The 17,570-nt window shown below is 40.4% G+C and overlaps 1 protein-coding gene across 1 annotated transcript in view; it reads left to right on the top strand.

Annotated features, from left to right (window-relative positions):
* The window catches only part of LOC142408456 (monofunctional C1-tetrahydrofolate synthase, mitochondrial-like), a 124,560-nt gene that overhangs the window by 58,483 nt on the left and 48,507 nt on the right, over positions 1–17,570 (top strand). The window contains exons 14-15 of the mRNA XM_075498987.1: positions 12,310–12,417; positions 14,144–14,296. Coding sequence (XP_075355102.1) covers positions 12,310–12,417; positions 14,144–14,296 — 261 coding nt within the window. The remainder of the gene's footprint in view (positions 1–12,309; positions 12,418–14,143; positions 14,297–17,570) is intronic.

The raw sequence follows: 17,570 nt of genomic DNA, 5'->3' as shown, positions 1-17,570 counted from the left end.
AATGGGTGTTGCTCCAAGTTGTGACTCCGTGAAGCATTCACTCTCTGCGTGAGAAGGATGTTAGAGGTAGCACGTGCACGCTCGTGCTACACGTCTGCCCAGCCAGACAGGTCAATGCAGAGAGAAAGCACAGAGTCCATGAGCCCCTGAGGTTCACAGCTCACTCCAGCTGCTGGCACTCAGACCTCTCCTCCTGCTCTCTAGTTTTCATATATACACATCTAGAGCAGAGAGCACACCCACACAGAAGGTAGTCAGAAATCAGATTTAATGAGAATAGAGGACAGACTGTGGTGCTGAAGCCCAGAGCTCAGTCAGACAAGCTACTGACCAGGCACCTTTGCACTCAACCAGCCCCTTCTTCCCTTTTTCCCTCCATTTTTTCCCACACTTGTTCCTCTTCAATCCACCTTGATTAATTCCTTTCCCCATCTTTGATTCTTCCACTAAACATGCCCTAACAATCTTTACACATTCCCACAATCCCCTTCAAAAATCCCATCATAAATTTTACACTGTCCCAAAATGCTTTTCTTCCTACATCCCATGACGAGTCGTGTGCTGCTGTAGGCAATCACCCCCTTTTGTTTGCAAAGTTTTCTGATTAAAGAGTTTCCCCATTGACTCACCTTGGTGCATTTGACACCGAGGACAATGGTCTCATCCTTCCCTTGAATGGTCTTAGGAAACAGCCAATTCAGTGTGCTCTAATTTTCACTGATTAGTTTTTTCCACTGATTACGTTACTAGGGTTCCTCCACCTATCATTGTTCTTCTGATCCTTGCTTGGGCTTTGTGTTTGATTTGCTTAGCTGTTATTCAGATAACCTAACAAAGGATAGTGTGGTACAAGTTTTAATCCTTTGCCTGCCAGAGATGATGACTCTTTTTCCATGTCTTGGAGACTTTGTTATTGCAGTCATCTGTAAGGTAACATTGCAGCATCCTGAGCTGTCAAGAGGAGCAGCTTGCAAGGAAGGGCTGCTTGGGCCTCCAGAAGCACTGTGCCAGAGTACCACTGTGCAGGCAGAACATTTGGAGGGATGCATTGCTGAGAAGGTTATACAAATGATATCTCAGGACCTTCCTGACTATCCAGATGTGGGTGGGTTAAAATTTGGGCAGCAAAATAGACTTCTCTGGCACCAAAGAAGCCCTTGTCAAATTTCAGATCCTGTGCCCAAGTGCTACTTAAGTTTCTTTAGAAAATGTTTGAATGCTATTTTTTAACAGCAGAACCTCAGCTTCATTCTTTTAAGTGGCTGAAAGTTCCTGTTTTGATTCTTGTTGCCAGAAAAAAGTTCAACCTGAGGTAGATATGCCCTACTGTTGTCTTTCGCTTTCTCTCCTCCCTGATGTGTACCTCGTATCAGTTGCATCCATTTTATTTCTTCTTCCCACCTCCCCCACTGTTTTCCCAAATGTCAGTAGTCCAGCCAACTCCTATTAGTATTAACCACTGCCTTCACAGTATAGATGGAAATACCTTGGGAATATAAGTGCTGCGGCATCTATTCAGGGTGTTTTGCCCACAGAACATTTTTACAGCCAAACAATGGACAATGTATCTGCCTTTCTGAGTTTGTCTCTAATGAGATGCTCTGGAAACTGAGGATATCATTTTATGGGTTTTGCGTAATGAAACGGAAAAAAAAGTTCTTTCAGAAATACGTGTAATAGTTTTCCCCATAGGACACTTGTGTTTCAGAGATAGCACATTAGCGTTTGACAAGTCCCATATTTAAGCTCTGATGTTCCTATATTCTATGTAGCTTACAATCTTGTGGTATGAATGAGTAGAAAGGATTGGTAGGGGTGGACTCTGCCTCTGTGAAGGAAGAAAATGAGTTTGATTTCTACTTTAATGTCTTTCCCAGACACATCTTTTTGTGCTGTGTTGCATAAGCAGCATGATCTTGAGCACAAAGGGAATGAATCACATCTTTACATCAACTTAATATCCCGTAACTTAACACAAGTATTATAAGCCTCAAAAACAAGTTGAAGGGATTTTATAAAAACATATAAAGATTTTAAAATACTGTAAAAAAGTAAATTCAGGCCAACAAAAACAGTAAAGTGTAAAATTCAGGCTTCTGTTTCATTCTTACTGTGCAAAGGATGGGGACTGAAGCAGTTGGAAGTAGGAGAGTGAAACAGCAGTGCTGTCATTTGTATGCTATGGTAGGTGATTTGGTCACTGGGCCTATAGGGACATGAAGAAAAGCCACCTCTTCCAAATGAGCCTGCCTAGATATTAATTAAGGTTGTAATAGGATTTTTTGATGTAGCAGTTTTGAGGACTGAGTTCTACTGTTCAAAGGGGTAACTATGACAGTAAATTAAGAAAGAGAAGAGGTAGTAAGATGGGATTTAGACAGATTATTTCCCTCCGTCATTGTGCCTGAAGGGGGACGTGAGTGAAAGGACGTAGTTCCATCCCTCGTCCTTCCAGTGACTGCCGGATTTGTCCAGTTACTTGAATACTTTGAAGTCCTGGTTGCCTCAAGTTTGACGGGGTTTGCTGTGATGTTTTTTTTTCTTTTCTTTCCCCTTTGCAACATCGAAGGGCGAAATATTCTGCATAAAACCACTACCACTTCAGTCATATCTCTGTCTTTATGATATTACTCTTTATGATACTACTCCGTGTCTCCATTTAGTCCTTTGATGTCAATGCATCTTATTTTCTTCAGTCTGTAAAACTTCATCAGAATTTACTTCCAAAACTGTCTATAATTAGAACAACTTCCAACAGCACAGACCACTGTAGCCATAATAGATTCATTCAACATTTTGATGTTTTGTTAGAAAGCATTATCCTGGGGTTTTAAAAACAAAAACCAAAACCCCTATATGTAAAACTGTTTTATATCCTTTTTTACTAGTAAGACCAAAGTTTGCAGCAAACTGTATTATTATTATGCAGTCAGGCATCTAATTACAGGATAGTGCAGGTCAACTGGGCTCTCTTTGGGATTTTTCCAAATGGCATGAATCTCTGCAGTGCTTTATGTAATTTCCAAATGTATACCTGGAAACAAAGACTTCCTTGAAAGGTGTTTACAAACGTGTATAATGTGAGAAGAACAAGAAAGTCTTTTCTAGATCTCGGTAAAAAGTTGAGGATCAGCGATTTTTTTTCTGAATCCTGAGGTATGTTTATGCATTTATACCATCTTGTCCAGTGATGCACAAGCATGTGCTGAATGGGTGATTTTAGATAGTGGACGCAACACAGTTGTATTAGTTCAGGACTCAGGCTCAGCTAAGTGGTCCTGTTGAGTATCATAGCAAGCTAGTCTAACTAGAAGGCTGTGCTAATGTGGTTATATTACTTGAAGCATTTCATTCAGTCTGTTTAAACTTCCTCAGGTGTCTCTACATGACACAGTGTTCTGTAGTCCCACTTTTAGATTGCTTTTCAGGTTCTCTTTATTTCTCTAAGCAGGCAAAGTTTTGGTTTTATCCTAGGAGCTGCTGCTTGTACTTTTTTTTTTTTTTTTAGTACTTCTGATTCTAGCAAGGGTTTGATTGACATTTGGTATTAGATGAACGAATATTTTTCAAGAGTTGAATTCAGAACAGAATAAGCTTCAAGCATATTTTGAGGGCAGTGCGAAGAATAGCTGCATATATGATTTGGGGAGTGCATATGTGTGCCAGTGTAATTTCATGGATCAAGTACAAGAAGTGACCTCTGACAAGTAACCCCAGCACTGTTGTCACTTTAAAACTGTAAGAAAAGGACATAAACAGATACAGTGTACCATAAAATGCTTACAGTATTAGAAATTGCTTGGGGCAGGGGAAGGGGATTCAGGAGCAAGGATGAGTTTTTATATGATAGGCTCCAGAGTTTATAACATAGTGTAGAAGATTATTGGCAGTAGTCATAATAAATACTATAGTAGTGTGTGGTTTTAATATGGATTTTTGCCCCTACTGCACACTAACCTCTCTTATTTTACTGTTGAATTGGTTTCTTGCCGAGTATTTCTCTTTAGTGTTTGGAGGATGGGTTTGTTTTAAAGGCCTCCTGAACTCTCTGTGAAATAATCTGTGCTTTTTTTTTTAATATATATTCTTGCTACATATGGAAAATATCAAAATATCAACTCTCTTATCACTGTTGACTTCCTTTCTGGGTTCACTTTTCTTGAAGTATGGGTCTTTAAGTTGCAGCAGAAAGCTATTACTCAAAATAAAGTTGACTGACCCATTAAAAGTAAGTTTAGATAACTAGGGGGAGTATAGGAGAGGATGGAAATACACACATCCCATTCCCAAATTTCTCTGGCTTCAGTGCCTGTTCTTGGCAGGGGGGGAAGCTATATTCCCCACTAACACATGCCTGGTGAGTAACCCACCTTCTTTCACTACTTTCACTATCCTGGTCTCCTCTCTTCTGTGGGGAACTCTCCATTGACTTACAGCAGCCCTCCTCAACCTGAGGGAGGAAACATAGGTCTGAATGAAGGCAGGCAGTAGGTTTTTCAGAGGTGCATTGCCCCTTCCTGCAAGGCAACTGGAGTGCAGGGGGCTAACACTCCAGGAGATAGAAGAGGGGAGAAGGACAGCCATATGGCATGAGGCAGGATCAGCATATCTGGCCAGTCAGCGAGTTAGCGTTGTCCTCTTAAAAGACTGACATGGTAACCTAACAGGTTATTTATGATTGAAGAGCCTCAAATCACTTGATTTATGCTGCATTGGAAAACTAAATTGAAGAGTGTAAAGGTCACAAAAGGGAGGGAGTAGAAGAGGTTGTTCCAGTCTTCCAAGTTTGTCAGATGACACCTCTTCTTGCCAGTGCTCTGCCTTTAGGTAATATCATGACAAATGAAAATATTTCCAGGTCATACTGTGGAAGTTGATTGCAGAAATATTTGACTGAGTGCAGTGAATTGCCTGGCCAGCCTGCAGAACAAAGGAGAGTTTTCTCAGCTTGGGGCCATCCACTGGGAATGAGGTTGAGTAGCAGCACTTCTCAGGGAGGCATTCAAGCAGTTAGCAGCCTCAGCACCGGTATTTTTCTTCCCTGCTGGGAGCATAATAATAACTTGGGCAAATCTGGAGCATCTGAGCCCACAGTTTTGGCTGCCCCTGCCTCTGTTGTGCTATGGCAGTATGGTGTGGGCTGCCACTTTCCTCATTTCTTCCAGTGTTAGCTTCAGCTGTCAGAGACGATGGATCACTCAGAGGGGTCTAAGGGTAGCATCAAAACAGAGGAAAACTCTGCCAGCAGCAGTTCTCTGTGCATTATTTTCTCCATCCGCTGGCCATGGTCTCCAATAACAAGAATGAGCTGTGAGTAATGAAGGAGGGAAGAGACCAGTCAACGGAGGAGAAGGCTCCTTGGTGCATGTACTAGGAGAAAGGGGAGTGGCTCGAAAGGAAGGCAGAGTCAAGAAGGGCTCATGGGGCCTGGGTCTGAGGATGCTGACCTCCAGGGGAATGACCTAAGGCAGAGTGTTTCTCTTCATTTGTAAACTGGTCATCTTTTCAATCCCAATGTGATAGAAGGGGGGGGGGGGGTTAGAGGTATTTTCTATTTCCTCCTCTAATACCATGAAAGCCATCCATCATGTGTTTGCTGTCACATCAGCCCAACATAGCTCTGTTCTTTTGCCTAGGAAGCAAATAACTTCTGTGTTGTTCTTTGTACAGCATGGAGTTCAGTCATGTATGGACCCAATGGAAGGTCCTTAAGCACTACTGGAGTAGGAATAAATAAAATTATACATGCTCCTTACTGAAACTTTTCCTAATAAACAATGGAGATCATTTCTCATCTTGAAATGCAGGCTATGCTGCCCTCCATGGTATGCTAGTCTTTAAACTATTTCCCCCCACCCTACTGCTAGTAAGCCATCTAGCAGTGAAGCCACATTAAAGAGGAATTCCACAGGGCTGTACCAGCCTCTCCTCCCACTCTCATCAAAGAGGTTTTGGTGGAGTCTGGACACTTCTTTCACTGAATTTGGTGTTCTAGGGTTGGAAGCTATCTTTCTTCCACTCCATCTCTTTTTTTTGTGGATGTAGGGTCTTGACGGCACTGCACTTTTATGTTTGTTTTCATTATTTTCCTATTCTTTGCATGAAGCAATTTTCTTAGGCACAGCTGGGGTTTTGAAGTTGGGGAAATGGAAAATAAATCTCTAAGGCCACAGGCTTAGGTGTTGATTCACAAACTGTTTAACTTGACTGACTATGCTTTTCTGCAAATTGAAAAACAAACTCTTGTCCTGTGCCAACAAAGGAAGAGGAGTGCTAAAGACTTGGGAATCCTTTTGTCGGCCACAGATCTTCTGGAACCAGAATGTACAGATACTTTAATAAGTGTGTTTTTATTTTATCCAGGGGAAAAGCTGGAAGTAGGAGTTCAAATGTGCGGAGTCAGCTATTGTTTTAGCACTGCACTCTGTCACCCCACACAGCACCTTCAGCCATACTCCCATCATATGTTTTCATTTGGCAACCTTCCCAAGAAGAGGAATGAGTGATGTCTGCATACTGTTTCACTTAGCCAACCAGCGATTCTTTATTATTGCTTTCAGTGAATGCATAAGTTAAAATTAAAAAAAAAAAAAAAAAAAAAAGTGCCACTGCCTTGAATTTTAAACTATTTTAAGAATTTATGTTAAAACACAAGCAGCTTAGCAGCAATAAACCCAGAGGTTAGTGACCTCATAATTAAACTGGTGATCTCATAATTAAAAATAGGCCATGAGACTAAAGTGAATGTTTAAAGAACTTGAAGTATTAAATGTGTAAGTTACAAGTGAATAGTGCTTTTGTATATTCTCTGGTTAAATGCATGTTTTTCAGCAGAATCTTAAGTTTTCTCAGAGAATGAAGTAGTTTCAAATATTTATGTTGTATAACTGTGAAGAGATCCTTTCAGGCAGTGCTGCACTGACAGGCATTCACTTAAGGTATTCAGTTTAAGCTAGATAACGCCAGTGCTTCTTACAGTAGTGTGGCTTAGTTGCAACCTGGTGCCATGAAGTATGACTACAGACTTACTGCTGTTGACTTTGGCTTTTCAGAGACATTTTCTGTTGGTCTCTGTTTTGGTGAGGTAGTTGGGGGGAATGTTTAAAAGCAGAAGAAAGGAAGAAGGAAAGGAACAGGGGTTGTTTTCAGCAGTCTCAGGGATTGGCTATGGGGAGTTAAAAAGATGAACTTGTTTCTCCAGTAGCCAAAGAGCTCAAAGTCAGGTGTCCAGATTAGGATGTAAAAGATGGGAATCCTAAGCACAGTCCCAAGCCAGATCCCTAGTAATCTGCATGTTTCATTTCACGTAATACTGACTTGTGGCAACAAGACTGATCTCAGGAATTCCACCCAAGCTGCGTGTCCCTGCCCCAACTCGCTGTTTCTGCTGATACATTTCAGTGATCAGATCTGAACAATTTGAGCAATTCTTTCTGCAAATGTCTCTCTGCTTTGTACTGGCTTTGCCTTTATGGTAAACTGTATGTGTGAACTGATCTGGGTTAAAATAGCTTTTTTTCTTTCCCTGGGTTATGTTTTAGCCTGGATCACTTTCTCTGGTATGTGCAGCTGCACAAACAGCGGTGCTGCCCTCTGAGTTGCACTGGCACATGGGTGAGTGTGAGCAGTAGAGGAAGGGAGGATGAAGGAGGGTCTGTTGAAGCTGGTCTGCTGTCCATGGAAATCCTCATCAAGCCCCACATGGAAAAATGATACTCCACAGTCTGCTGTTATAGCTGAAGGAAGAGATGAAGAGTGAAGATATGAAGAAAGGCTAGCAGAAATGAAACACTATTAAATTACATTTTGGTAAAAAACTTGCTGTTGATAGTATTGGAAGAAAGAAGACTGTGTAATAAACAGCGCCAATTTGCACTAACATCACATCTTGCAAGGGGCATGGCCTGGAAGTAGCAGTATGGCTGGGTGACAACACTGGTGTGTTCACCTTGGATTATCAATTCAGTCTTGGGAATGACAGGCTCTCCTCTTTATCAGTGCTGATTTCTTGGTTTAACTGTTCTCTGTCAAGTAATGAAATGTACAGCTATACAGATACTGCTTTTGTGAAAGCAGTTTGTGCACTTTTGCTGTAGCACTTGTTATGCTTTAGCCAAGGAGACAATCCTGTTTATGGTGTGGGTGCTTGGCAGCCTCAACAAGCATGTGTGTTTGTGCTTGTGTCAGAAAAAGCATATGGCTTTGGTAGCTCTGAATGTGTGAGATTTCAGAAATGCACATTGTCTCTGGCAGGGCTGGGGAGATCGGTTGTTTCCGAGAGAAACACCAAAGCTACTTAACTGTCAACAGATATTCATACCGTGTGGCCCTGTAGCACCTTCTCATGTTCAGTATAAGTTTACATGGAGTATTTCATGCTATCATTTTCTCAAGAAGCTAAAACTGAATTTGGAATGAATTCTCTGAAGCTACCATAATTCCTTCGGCATTAGTACCAATACGTAGTTGCATATCTATAAAAGTCAGTTTTTGTCTAAATCCATACTGTCTATTGTATGTCTATTGTCTGTCGCCTGTTCTCCATCTAAATGTACGTAGTTGTGTAATATTCACAACCTTACATAAGGGAAATAAGAAGAGGAACAGCTTTTATTGCTGATCCTAAATCTTTCATGCTTCTGACGCTCTGCACGTTTTATAAATACCTTTATCACCATAGCTGTCAGGATAGCAGAGGTGCTGTGGAACCAAGTTGCTGTTCATACAGGTGCATCGACACTCACTGTCCAGATGAGACTTTTCATCCTCCTTTCATTGAGACTGTTTTACTGATGGCCTACGCAGAGTTGCACCAGCGTAGCTGAGAGTGCCACATTGTAGTTTGCGAGTGGGAGTGAACAACTGGTTCAGGAATATCCTAGGCCATTGTAGAAAATTCTCAGACAAAAAAAGAGAGAGATGTGAAAGTACTTATTTTTCCTAAGTGTCGGAGATTTCTGCTGGCAGATACTTGACCAAGGTGTTTAAGGTACAAATAGGTAGCTCACGTGATTTTTTTAGAAGAGTCTGGTATCAGCTGGAGCAAAAATCCAGCTTAAAAACCCTTAATGATTTAGTTACTTGTGCAATATGCCTCTATTTTTCAGCCCCTTTGAATTCAGCTAGGCACTTTTCCATATGAATTAACACTGTGAAGCGTTATTACATATGATGGATGCCTGTACCCATCAGTGAGAGTATTTCCATAGTGAAGTGCTGAATAATCAACAGTTTTGTTGAAAACCTAAAGCTAAACTTGCCCTTAAAGACCAGATAAGAAAAAGTAAGAATTGTTCTTACAAGTGTCCTGTAAACATCCAGGCTTCTGCTATGGCATATATATAAAAAGTCTCTTGAATTACTAGAGCTTCTTTTCTCATGAATACCATTATGTTAGTTTCAAGCAAAATGAATTTTTGTTTCTCATGTAAAATACGAGGTGGCTTTTCTTTCTTTAAGTTAAATTAAAATGAAGTTTCCTAGCAGTATTACTTGATAACTGAAACATGGGAAACTTTTTAGCTTGAAACGCTGTTACACTGTGATTCTAAATAGACAATCCCTTAACAATCCCACTAAATACTAGGAAACAGATGGATCCTTAGCATGGTGTAGTGTACTCCTTTCCCTACTCCTGAAATTTCAGGAAGGAAGCATGTCTGAGAGTGTGCACATGCATGGGCTGTGTTAATGTGTATAGAGCATCTGTGCCTCCCTGCTGGTTTCTGTCTGAATTGGGCTCAGCCAGGACTCATCTGCCTGTGTTGTGAGGTTAAATAGGCTCAAGCTCTCCTCTGACGCCATGCACATTGCCTCACCTGTTTGTATGCGCATGCCCTCCAAAAACAAGTCTCAGAAAACCACTTTTGTTTGCCATTCACGCTCCCACAACTGCTTCCCCACTGGTGATTCTTCTGAGGTTCAATTTGCAGAATTTGGGGTGTGGGTACTGGCCTGAAAAGGCCCTGAAATTCTGGTTAAAAAAACAAACCTAAATCCGTAGGGATACAGTTTGACTGTCCAGCTCAGGCTCAGTCATGCAAGACATTGAGCACATCCCGGGAGGAGCAGAATGCCACCACTGTCATTACAGCAGTCTGCTCTGATGTTAGCCAGAGCCCTGCTGCCTTTCATTTGGAAACTACAGCTATGGTTGCTGGAAGGGGGCTGAGGGCATAGTAATTATGCTGCTGTCAAAATAGTTTGAAATATTTTGATACAAATGCAAGTTGAATCTAAATGGACGTCTCCATCTCAATGAATTGACTGAGGTTTATGCAGAAAGCTGTTTGTTTTGATGTTGGCCTACTGACAATGGGGAGTAGAATTCCTTTTGCTTTTGCTGTTGCTGTTAGTCCTTGACTGCAAGCAAACAGCACCCAAAAGGCAAGTTAACCAACACATTTTGCATTTCTTCCATTGTGTTCAAAACTGCCATGGCTATGAATGTACTTAATAATCAACCTGGAAGAAGTTTCATCTCGTGATGGCTATCCATGTCACTGAAGTATTCTATTCAGCTTAATGCTGCCAGGAATTATGTCCAGGATATTTGCAATGTGTTATCTCAATCCTCATTAGATTTTTTTTAACTGCTTGGATTCCCGTAAAAAGCCTGAAGTCAGGAATATGACGTCATTCCACCCAATTAAGGTGCAATAATCATATAGTCAGCATATTCAGGAAGTGTCTTGTGGAACATCTTTAAACCTCACTTTGAAATTTTGTGTCTGAGAGAGAGATTTTATTTGAGCCTTAGTCGCTTTTAACTGACTTACATTTAAGCTATTTGAGAGTCTGGCAAGCTTCTTTTCTTGTGATGTCTTTGTTACTGGAGTTCTTTATTAATGTAAAGGCAGACTACTTTAAACTTTACTTTTTCTAAAATTCAATCATAAATACAAAAAAGGTCAGTCTGACACAAACCCTTCAACTGATGTATCTTTGCAGCAAGACCATTACTTCTACACAGGCATTGCAAAAATGTGATTAACTGTGGAACTTCCTATAAATGCACCAGATAGAGTTTGTTATTCACAAACCAATTTCTTGCCTTCGGAATAAAAATTAAATACTTCTATTTTGTGTTCTGGTGCTTTTTATATTGCTTGAGATTACCAAGAATTCTTCCCCGAGTGGTATCTCTTCAGATTTTGTTCAACACTTCTTCCACGTGTGTTGTTAATTAAATAGGCTAGAGTACAAATTACTGGTGCAGTGTTCCCTGGAGTATTGCGCACATCTCTGGCCATCTGTGGTCAGCACTGAAGTAGCTGAACTGGTGGTATGATCCTTCGTCTATCGTCCTCTTCCTATTGAAAGCAGTCGAAGAGGTTGGCTTGTTTAAAATAGGCTATAGGGGTTATAATTGCTTTCTCCAAGGTCATTCAAAACAAGAAAGAGTTGCATACTCTTAATAAGAAAAAGAAAGTGTTGTGTACTCTTAATAAACAGAAATTATGGCACAAAAAGGAAATGCCTGGTCTGACCACAAAAAACTGTCTGCTGAAAATCTGTGAAAGGATTTCTAACAGCCTGAATGTGAGAGTCTGCATCTGCCTTCAAATAGAAGCCATAAAGGCAGAACACACATACGGTTTGAGCTGAATAACGTGATGTGGATACTCATGGAGACTGAGGTTGAACTTAGTGACTTGTGATTTCAAAGTGTATCCTAGAATGCTCTCATATTCTTTTTTTTTTAAGTGTCCAAAGTGCTTTACAATATCAATGCTACAATTCAAAATACGTATGTTAGGAAGGATAGGAGGTGAGAATAAAAAAAAAAAATTATAGACAAAGGAGCAGTGATGGGTCAGGAATTTTCTGCTACAATTCTTTGCTTCTCAGAGGAACCTTCCCTGGCTGCCTGCTACCTTGCCTTCTCCACTCATTGTATAGGTTATCTTTAGTGTGAAATGAAATTTATTTGTCCAGTGATCCCCATTAACCCAGTGGAGCTTGCTTCCTTGTATCTGCAGTGTGCGATAGCTCTTGATTCTTAAACCTACATGGCAGTAATTTTCTTCCCTCACTTTAGGCAACAGTGTAAGCTCATGTTGTCAACTTTGTAATGCACAAATTGTGCAGCTCCTAAATGATGGAGTAGCTGAAATCATGGTTGTCATTCATGTACCTGTAGCTGAATATCATATTCATCACCAGTGCCCTTTACTTGGTTTAATGTTTTAGCAAGGCTGTTTAACAAGGATGAATCTAAATGAGATATTCTGATTTCTCACTCAGCAAACAAGATGCTAGCTTCTCTTGGCTAATGTTCATCCTTGTATTGTTTCCTTGTCTCTGCAGCTTCCTATCGTTGAGAAAATAAGGATCATTGCTCAGAAGGTGTATGGAGCTCAGGATATAGAGTTGTCTCCCGCTGCTCAGTCACAAGTTGATTGTTACACTCAGCAGGTAAGAACAGCAGTGAATTACACAGTCGGGTACTTGCTGGATGAGAGTCCTAGGAAACCTCGGGCTGTAGAAGGTTCTCAGATTGGAGTGTTTAGTCAAGCTTTGCTAAAAGGCATGAGCTTACCCATGGTGCTAAACTGCAGAGGTCAATAGGGATTGGTTTAGATTAGATTAGGTAGAACAGAATGGTTCTAACCTAACTACCTTGAAAGCTACCTTGAAAGCTGTCTCCCGTAAGATATGTATGGCGTTTGGAATCATTCTGAGATTGTTGATGAAACTCTGTACTTTCTATGCAGAGTGGTAATTTTGGATTACTGCCTTAAATGTGACAACTGCACATCTGCAAAAGTAGCAGCTAGTGAATGTGCCCAATTTTAGCATATGAGCGTTCATTTGTACCTGCAAAAAATGAGTTGCAAACACAAAAAGACCTGTGTGCGGCTATACACTTTAATAACAAAGCTCCCAATGCTTGTAAAATCTTCTGTTTTCCTTCTGTTCATATTATTTTCAAGGGGTTGTAAATGCTAGAAGGTAAAATAGATCACGGTTCCTAAAGCATGTGGGAGTGGGTTTTGTTACATTTTGAAAACGGTTTTGAAATCATGTGGAGAGGTGAATGTATTTTATGTAATAGAACAGCTTCTGTGTATAAACATGACTGGAGCCTTTCTGTCAGAAAATAGAAACTATGGACAATGTGTCACGGAAAAATTCCTGAGTATACTTCAGCAGCTTGGTCAGACAGACAGAAGTATAGCCGTCTTCTCTATAATGCAAATCTTCTGAGAATTAATTTGATTTTCTAGATGGAAAAGAAGCTTACTTATTGTACTTGAAGCAAAATAATCCATGTCTTTAGCTTTTCCTGCTATGATTCTCTAATCCATTTTTTAGTCTAAACATTAGTAGTATTAGGAAATATTTTCACAATGTCATTAAAGGATTGTCATCAGTGCTGGGCTGCAGAGGCAATTCCCTGTGGTGCCAGCTCTCCTCCTGGCCTTGTGAATTGCATCCCTGTTTGTCAAGGAGCTGGACAGAAGAGTGGAAGGTGCCTGACTCAAGGTTAATCGATAACCTGGGAGACAAATAGTCTGGGGGGAGCTGCCGAGGGCCTTTCCCTGATTTTCTCCCACTTTTTGGGTAACTACTGCACTGTCATTACTGAAGTGGGTGCCATCACCTCATGCAGTTTTTGTCTTGTTTAAAAACAAAGCAAAGCATCATGAGCCATTTGTGTTTACCTCCAAGAAGACATTAGTACCTTTAGAGGGTTTTGGACTATGAACCCTGGTCTCAAGTAGGTATCTAACTAGGTCATTAGAGCCCAGAGGGAAGTGCCATACTGGAGTTTTATTGAGTTGGTGTAGGTTTCTTGTTCAGTGTGGTACCTGTTGCGTGCCCTTTCTGAAAATAGCACACTCTAGCCGTTGTATAGGCAACTTCTGCACCTAACTCTGGACTGAGAACCCACTCTAGAAGCTGGATGTCACTACAGCCAAGTCTCTGGAGATACAGGCCTGAGCTGAGAGAGAATAGCATGTAAAATACAGTGTTCTGTCCATTTCTGAAATATTAGCTGTTAAGAAACAGAGGTTAACTATTGCTATATGGATTTTAGGATTTCTAGAAGTTACTGATAACAAAGTTAAAATATATTCTGTCTTTATTGTAATCTTAAAAGCGTTTTTCTTTTTATTTTCTTTCCCTTTTCTGTTAGGGATTTGGAAATCTTCCCATTTGTATGGCAAAAACTCACCTATCCCTCTCCCATCAGCCTGAGAGGAAGGGCGTTCCCACTGGTTTCATTTTGCCGATTAGTGATGTGCGAGCCAGTATTGGAGCTGGATTCATCTACCCTTTGGTAGGAACGGTGAGTGCAGAGTATTCAACTTGATCACGCCCCTTCCTTTGACCCAGCTTGACAGGGAAGTGCATTTCCTGTTTGCCTCTAAAAATAATGTGTAGAACCAGGTGAGTTCTTGGTGTTTTATAATAATTTTATCCTCACACTTTTTGTAGCTCTGCGTTGACAGGAAAAGAGAATTAGGAAAATGTAATGTATAAGAGCTTTGACTACAGGATCTGAGAGAATGACTCTTGCCATTGGTTCTGTTTCTGATGTTTTTCAGTTAGTCTAGGATACTTAGGTACCCTAATGCTGCAGAAAAATGAATTTACATGTCCGTTGCCTTTCCTTATTCAAATTGCAGTCTGTAAATAACTGTAGTTACATGATTATATTCTAAATGTTAAATCTTTCATCTGTCATTACAAAGCATTCTGTAATGTATTTTGATGAAGGGAATCATGTTAGGAAAAAGTGTATGATTAAAATGATTGCTTTTCAGCTGATGAGGCTGATCTATTCCTAGTCCTTGTGAACATCTCTGCTGGTTCTGTAAAACTAAGTTATGGTGGGAAGGGATAGATTTCTAATTGCAGAAGTAGTAGCGCATTCTTTCTCTTTTTAGAGATCTAAACAACAAGGTGCTAAAAAAGGCAATTGTCATCCTTTCTTCCTACCTGTCCTCAAAGTACAGACTCAGATTAGGAAGCTCCTGGTATTTTCTTCCCTGACATGCCTTATCAATGTAGCTGAGAAGCTAGTTAGCTCATGCCTTTTGCCAACCACGCACATCTTATTCCAAACAGTAGTTGAACTGCATCTGAGATCTCATAGCATGAATTAATACTTATATGTAGCTGATCCATGGGATGGTGCTAGAGAGGGGATGCAAAAGCCATTGCATTTCCGGAAAGAGTACTCTCCCAATGTTATCTCATCTTCCCAGAGCACGGCCTGATTTCCTCGTGTAGCAGTACACTTAGGAAAGGTTGCAAGTTTCTAATCTATTGTTTTGAATTCCCTCTGAAACAATCAAGTGTTTGAAACAAGGAAGGAAGTACTTTCTGACCAGGAGAGTTCCTGGAGTTCAGGAAACTGTGTCACTTTAACTCACTGGACTTGGGGATATGCTTTCCTTCTGCATGGCCACATTATGCGCATTCACCAGAAGTGGAACACAGCTGTGTATTTAAATTGTGTAAGACCAAATTCCAATTACTGATGACGGAATAAAATTTGTCAGAAGTTCTAGTATCTCCTTCATGGCCTGGATTCAAGTTTGCACTGGAAGTTGTGTGTCATAAAGTTCTGAGAAGGAGTGAATGTGAAAAATGGGCAGCAACTACTTCAAATCCATGAGGGAGCTATTCTGTAGGATGTCAGAGTGAAATGTTCTTGGGTTGAGCTTTCTGAATGAGTCACTCTCTGCACGCTTCAACACAAACTAGCTGCAGTTCAGCCTCATAAATCCATAGGAACTGTCCATAGGAGCAGTATAGGCCAAACAAGTTCAAGGATTACCTCTCATTTTCGGTTTCCACCTAGAACCAAAAAATATGGTTCTTATGAAGGGCATTTTATGTATGGGATTTCTTACTGGGGGAGATTGTAAAAAATACGTCCAAGTTAGTTACCCTGACTTTGGTGAGAGGTAGTATAGCCATGGAACTTTTCCCATATCAGGAACTGGGTAAGCAGCATACTCTTAGTGTTATGTATTCCAAGAGAGTTTGTAGGGCAAGGTACTATATAAACATAAGATCCCCAAGAGCTAAAAATCTAAACAGACAGACATCGATCATTGGTTGTTTGGAAAATATTGCTAATGCTCAGGAATGTGGGACAGAACTCTCCTTGGAACTATCACAGTTGCTATAAATCAAAATAAATAAATGAATATGAATGTATTCCTAACATCCTTACCATACAGTTCTCTCTCTAGAATTAAATTTATGGCAAGAGGTCAACTTGCTGCCTTTCAGAGTTGAGAGTTGTGATCATCAGGAAACAAACTCTCGTAACAGAGTTGTATCACTACTTTTGAGATCACTTTTCTATTTTGCCACCTTAAGATTTTTTGTGTGCATTGCTGTCAGCAATTAAGTCTTAGGGCTAGTGGTACTTTTTAAGTTGTGCAAGAAGGAATATTTTTGATGTTAGGTTCCAAAACTGAGAGTCTTCCTTTGATAGTTCTCTTACTAATAAAGCTATCTGAAAATGTCTACAAGAATAAAGCAAGCATAAAAGGGCATGTCCTGAAGGCTTAAAGTGGCTGGAGGTCAGATGCTATGAGTCGAGGGATTACAGAAATCCTGGTGACAGCATATGGTGAAAGCATCCAGTCATGACAGTGGATTAGATTTCTTTATATAGGAAAAAAAGAAGGAGCAGTATGTATTTTTTCCTTTCATTACTTGCGGGCTAATTGTATTAATGGAAGAGGATCCTTAATACCTAAGCTGCTTAGAGCCTTCTTACAGCTAAGACCTTTTGGATGGCAGAATAAATGCTATTGGACGACATGTTCATTAAAGCTATAGTGATAATTCTGATGCTAATTAAATGTCAAACTCCATTCTCAAAGCATATTTTTTACTGGACGAGCTCCTCTCACTCTAACCTGGCAGAACTTATCGGTGGTAAAGCAGGTTGTTAGAATTCTGCTCCAATTTAATCGGGAAGAGCATTACAAATGAAAGAGATAAGTACTGCTGAAAGATAATAAACTATCTGCAGTAACTAGCATTTGTAGTTTGACCTTGTCATTAGCACATGTAAATTAATGAGATTTGTATTCACCCCAGCACTGACAGGCAATCATTAATTTTTTTTTAAACTAAATATTTAACATGTTGTCTTCATATTCTCTAAGCAATATTTGTTTTGTGTTATGGTTGGCTCTGGTTCCCTTGCAGCATGGAAGTCTTTCCAGGAAAAATGAGCTGAGCCTTATCGGAGGAAATCAGCAGTGAAACAAGAGGTGCATTTAATTAACACTGGCACAGCTTTTATCCAAGTTCTCGGCGACCGTGACCCAGAGGGCTACATCACTCTCACAGGTGGACTGTTGACATCATTGCTTGGCTCAACAGAGTGATGGCAGGAAGGCTGCTGGAGTATATGTAGGAAACCAGTGAGGTCATTCACTAGCAATGCTTGGGTGGAGAAATACCAGGTTTTTGTAGTATATGTGTTTCTCGCCACCCCCACCCAAAAAGCCATTGCAGTTTGGTGCTTTCTCACATTCAGCCACGTTTCCGTTGTTCTTTCTCTTTCATGTGATGTGCAAGAATGCAGG

This window comes from Mycteria americana, chromosome 3, assembly GCF_035582795.1.
Source record: "Mycteria americana isolate JAX WOST 10 ecotype Jacksonville Zoo and Gardens chromosome 3, USCA_MyAme_1.0, whole genome shotgun sequence".
Taxonomy (NCBI): Eukaryota; Metazoa; Chordata; class Aves; order Ciconiiformes; family Ciconiidae; genus Mycteria; species Mycteria americana.
Note: the sequence above shows the minus strand (reverse complement) of the source record. Positions and strands in the feature narration are given on the sequence as shown.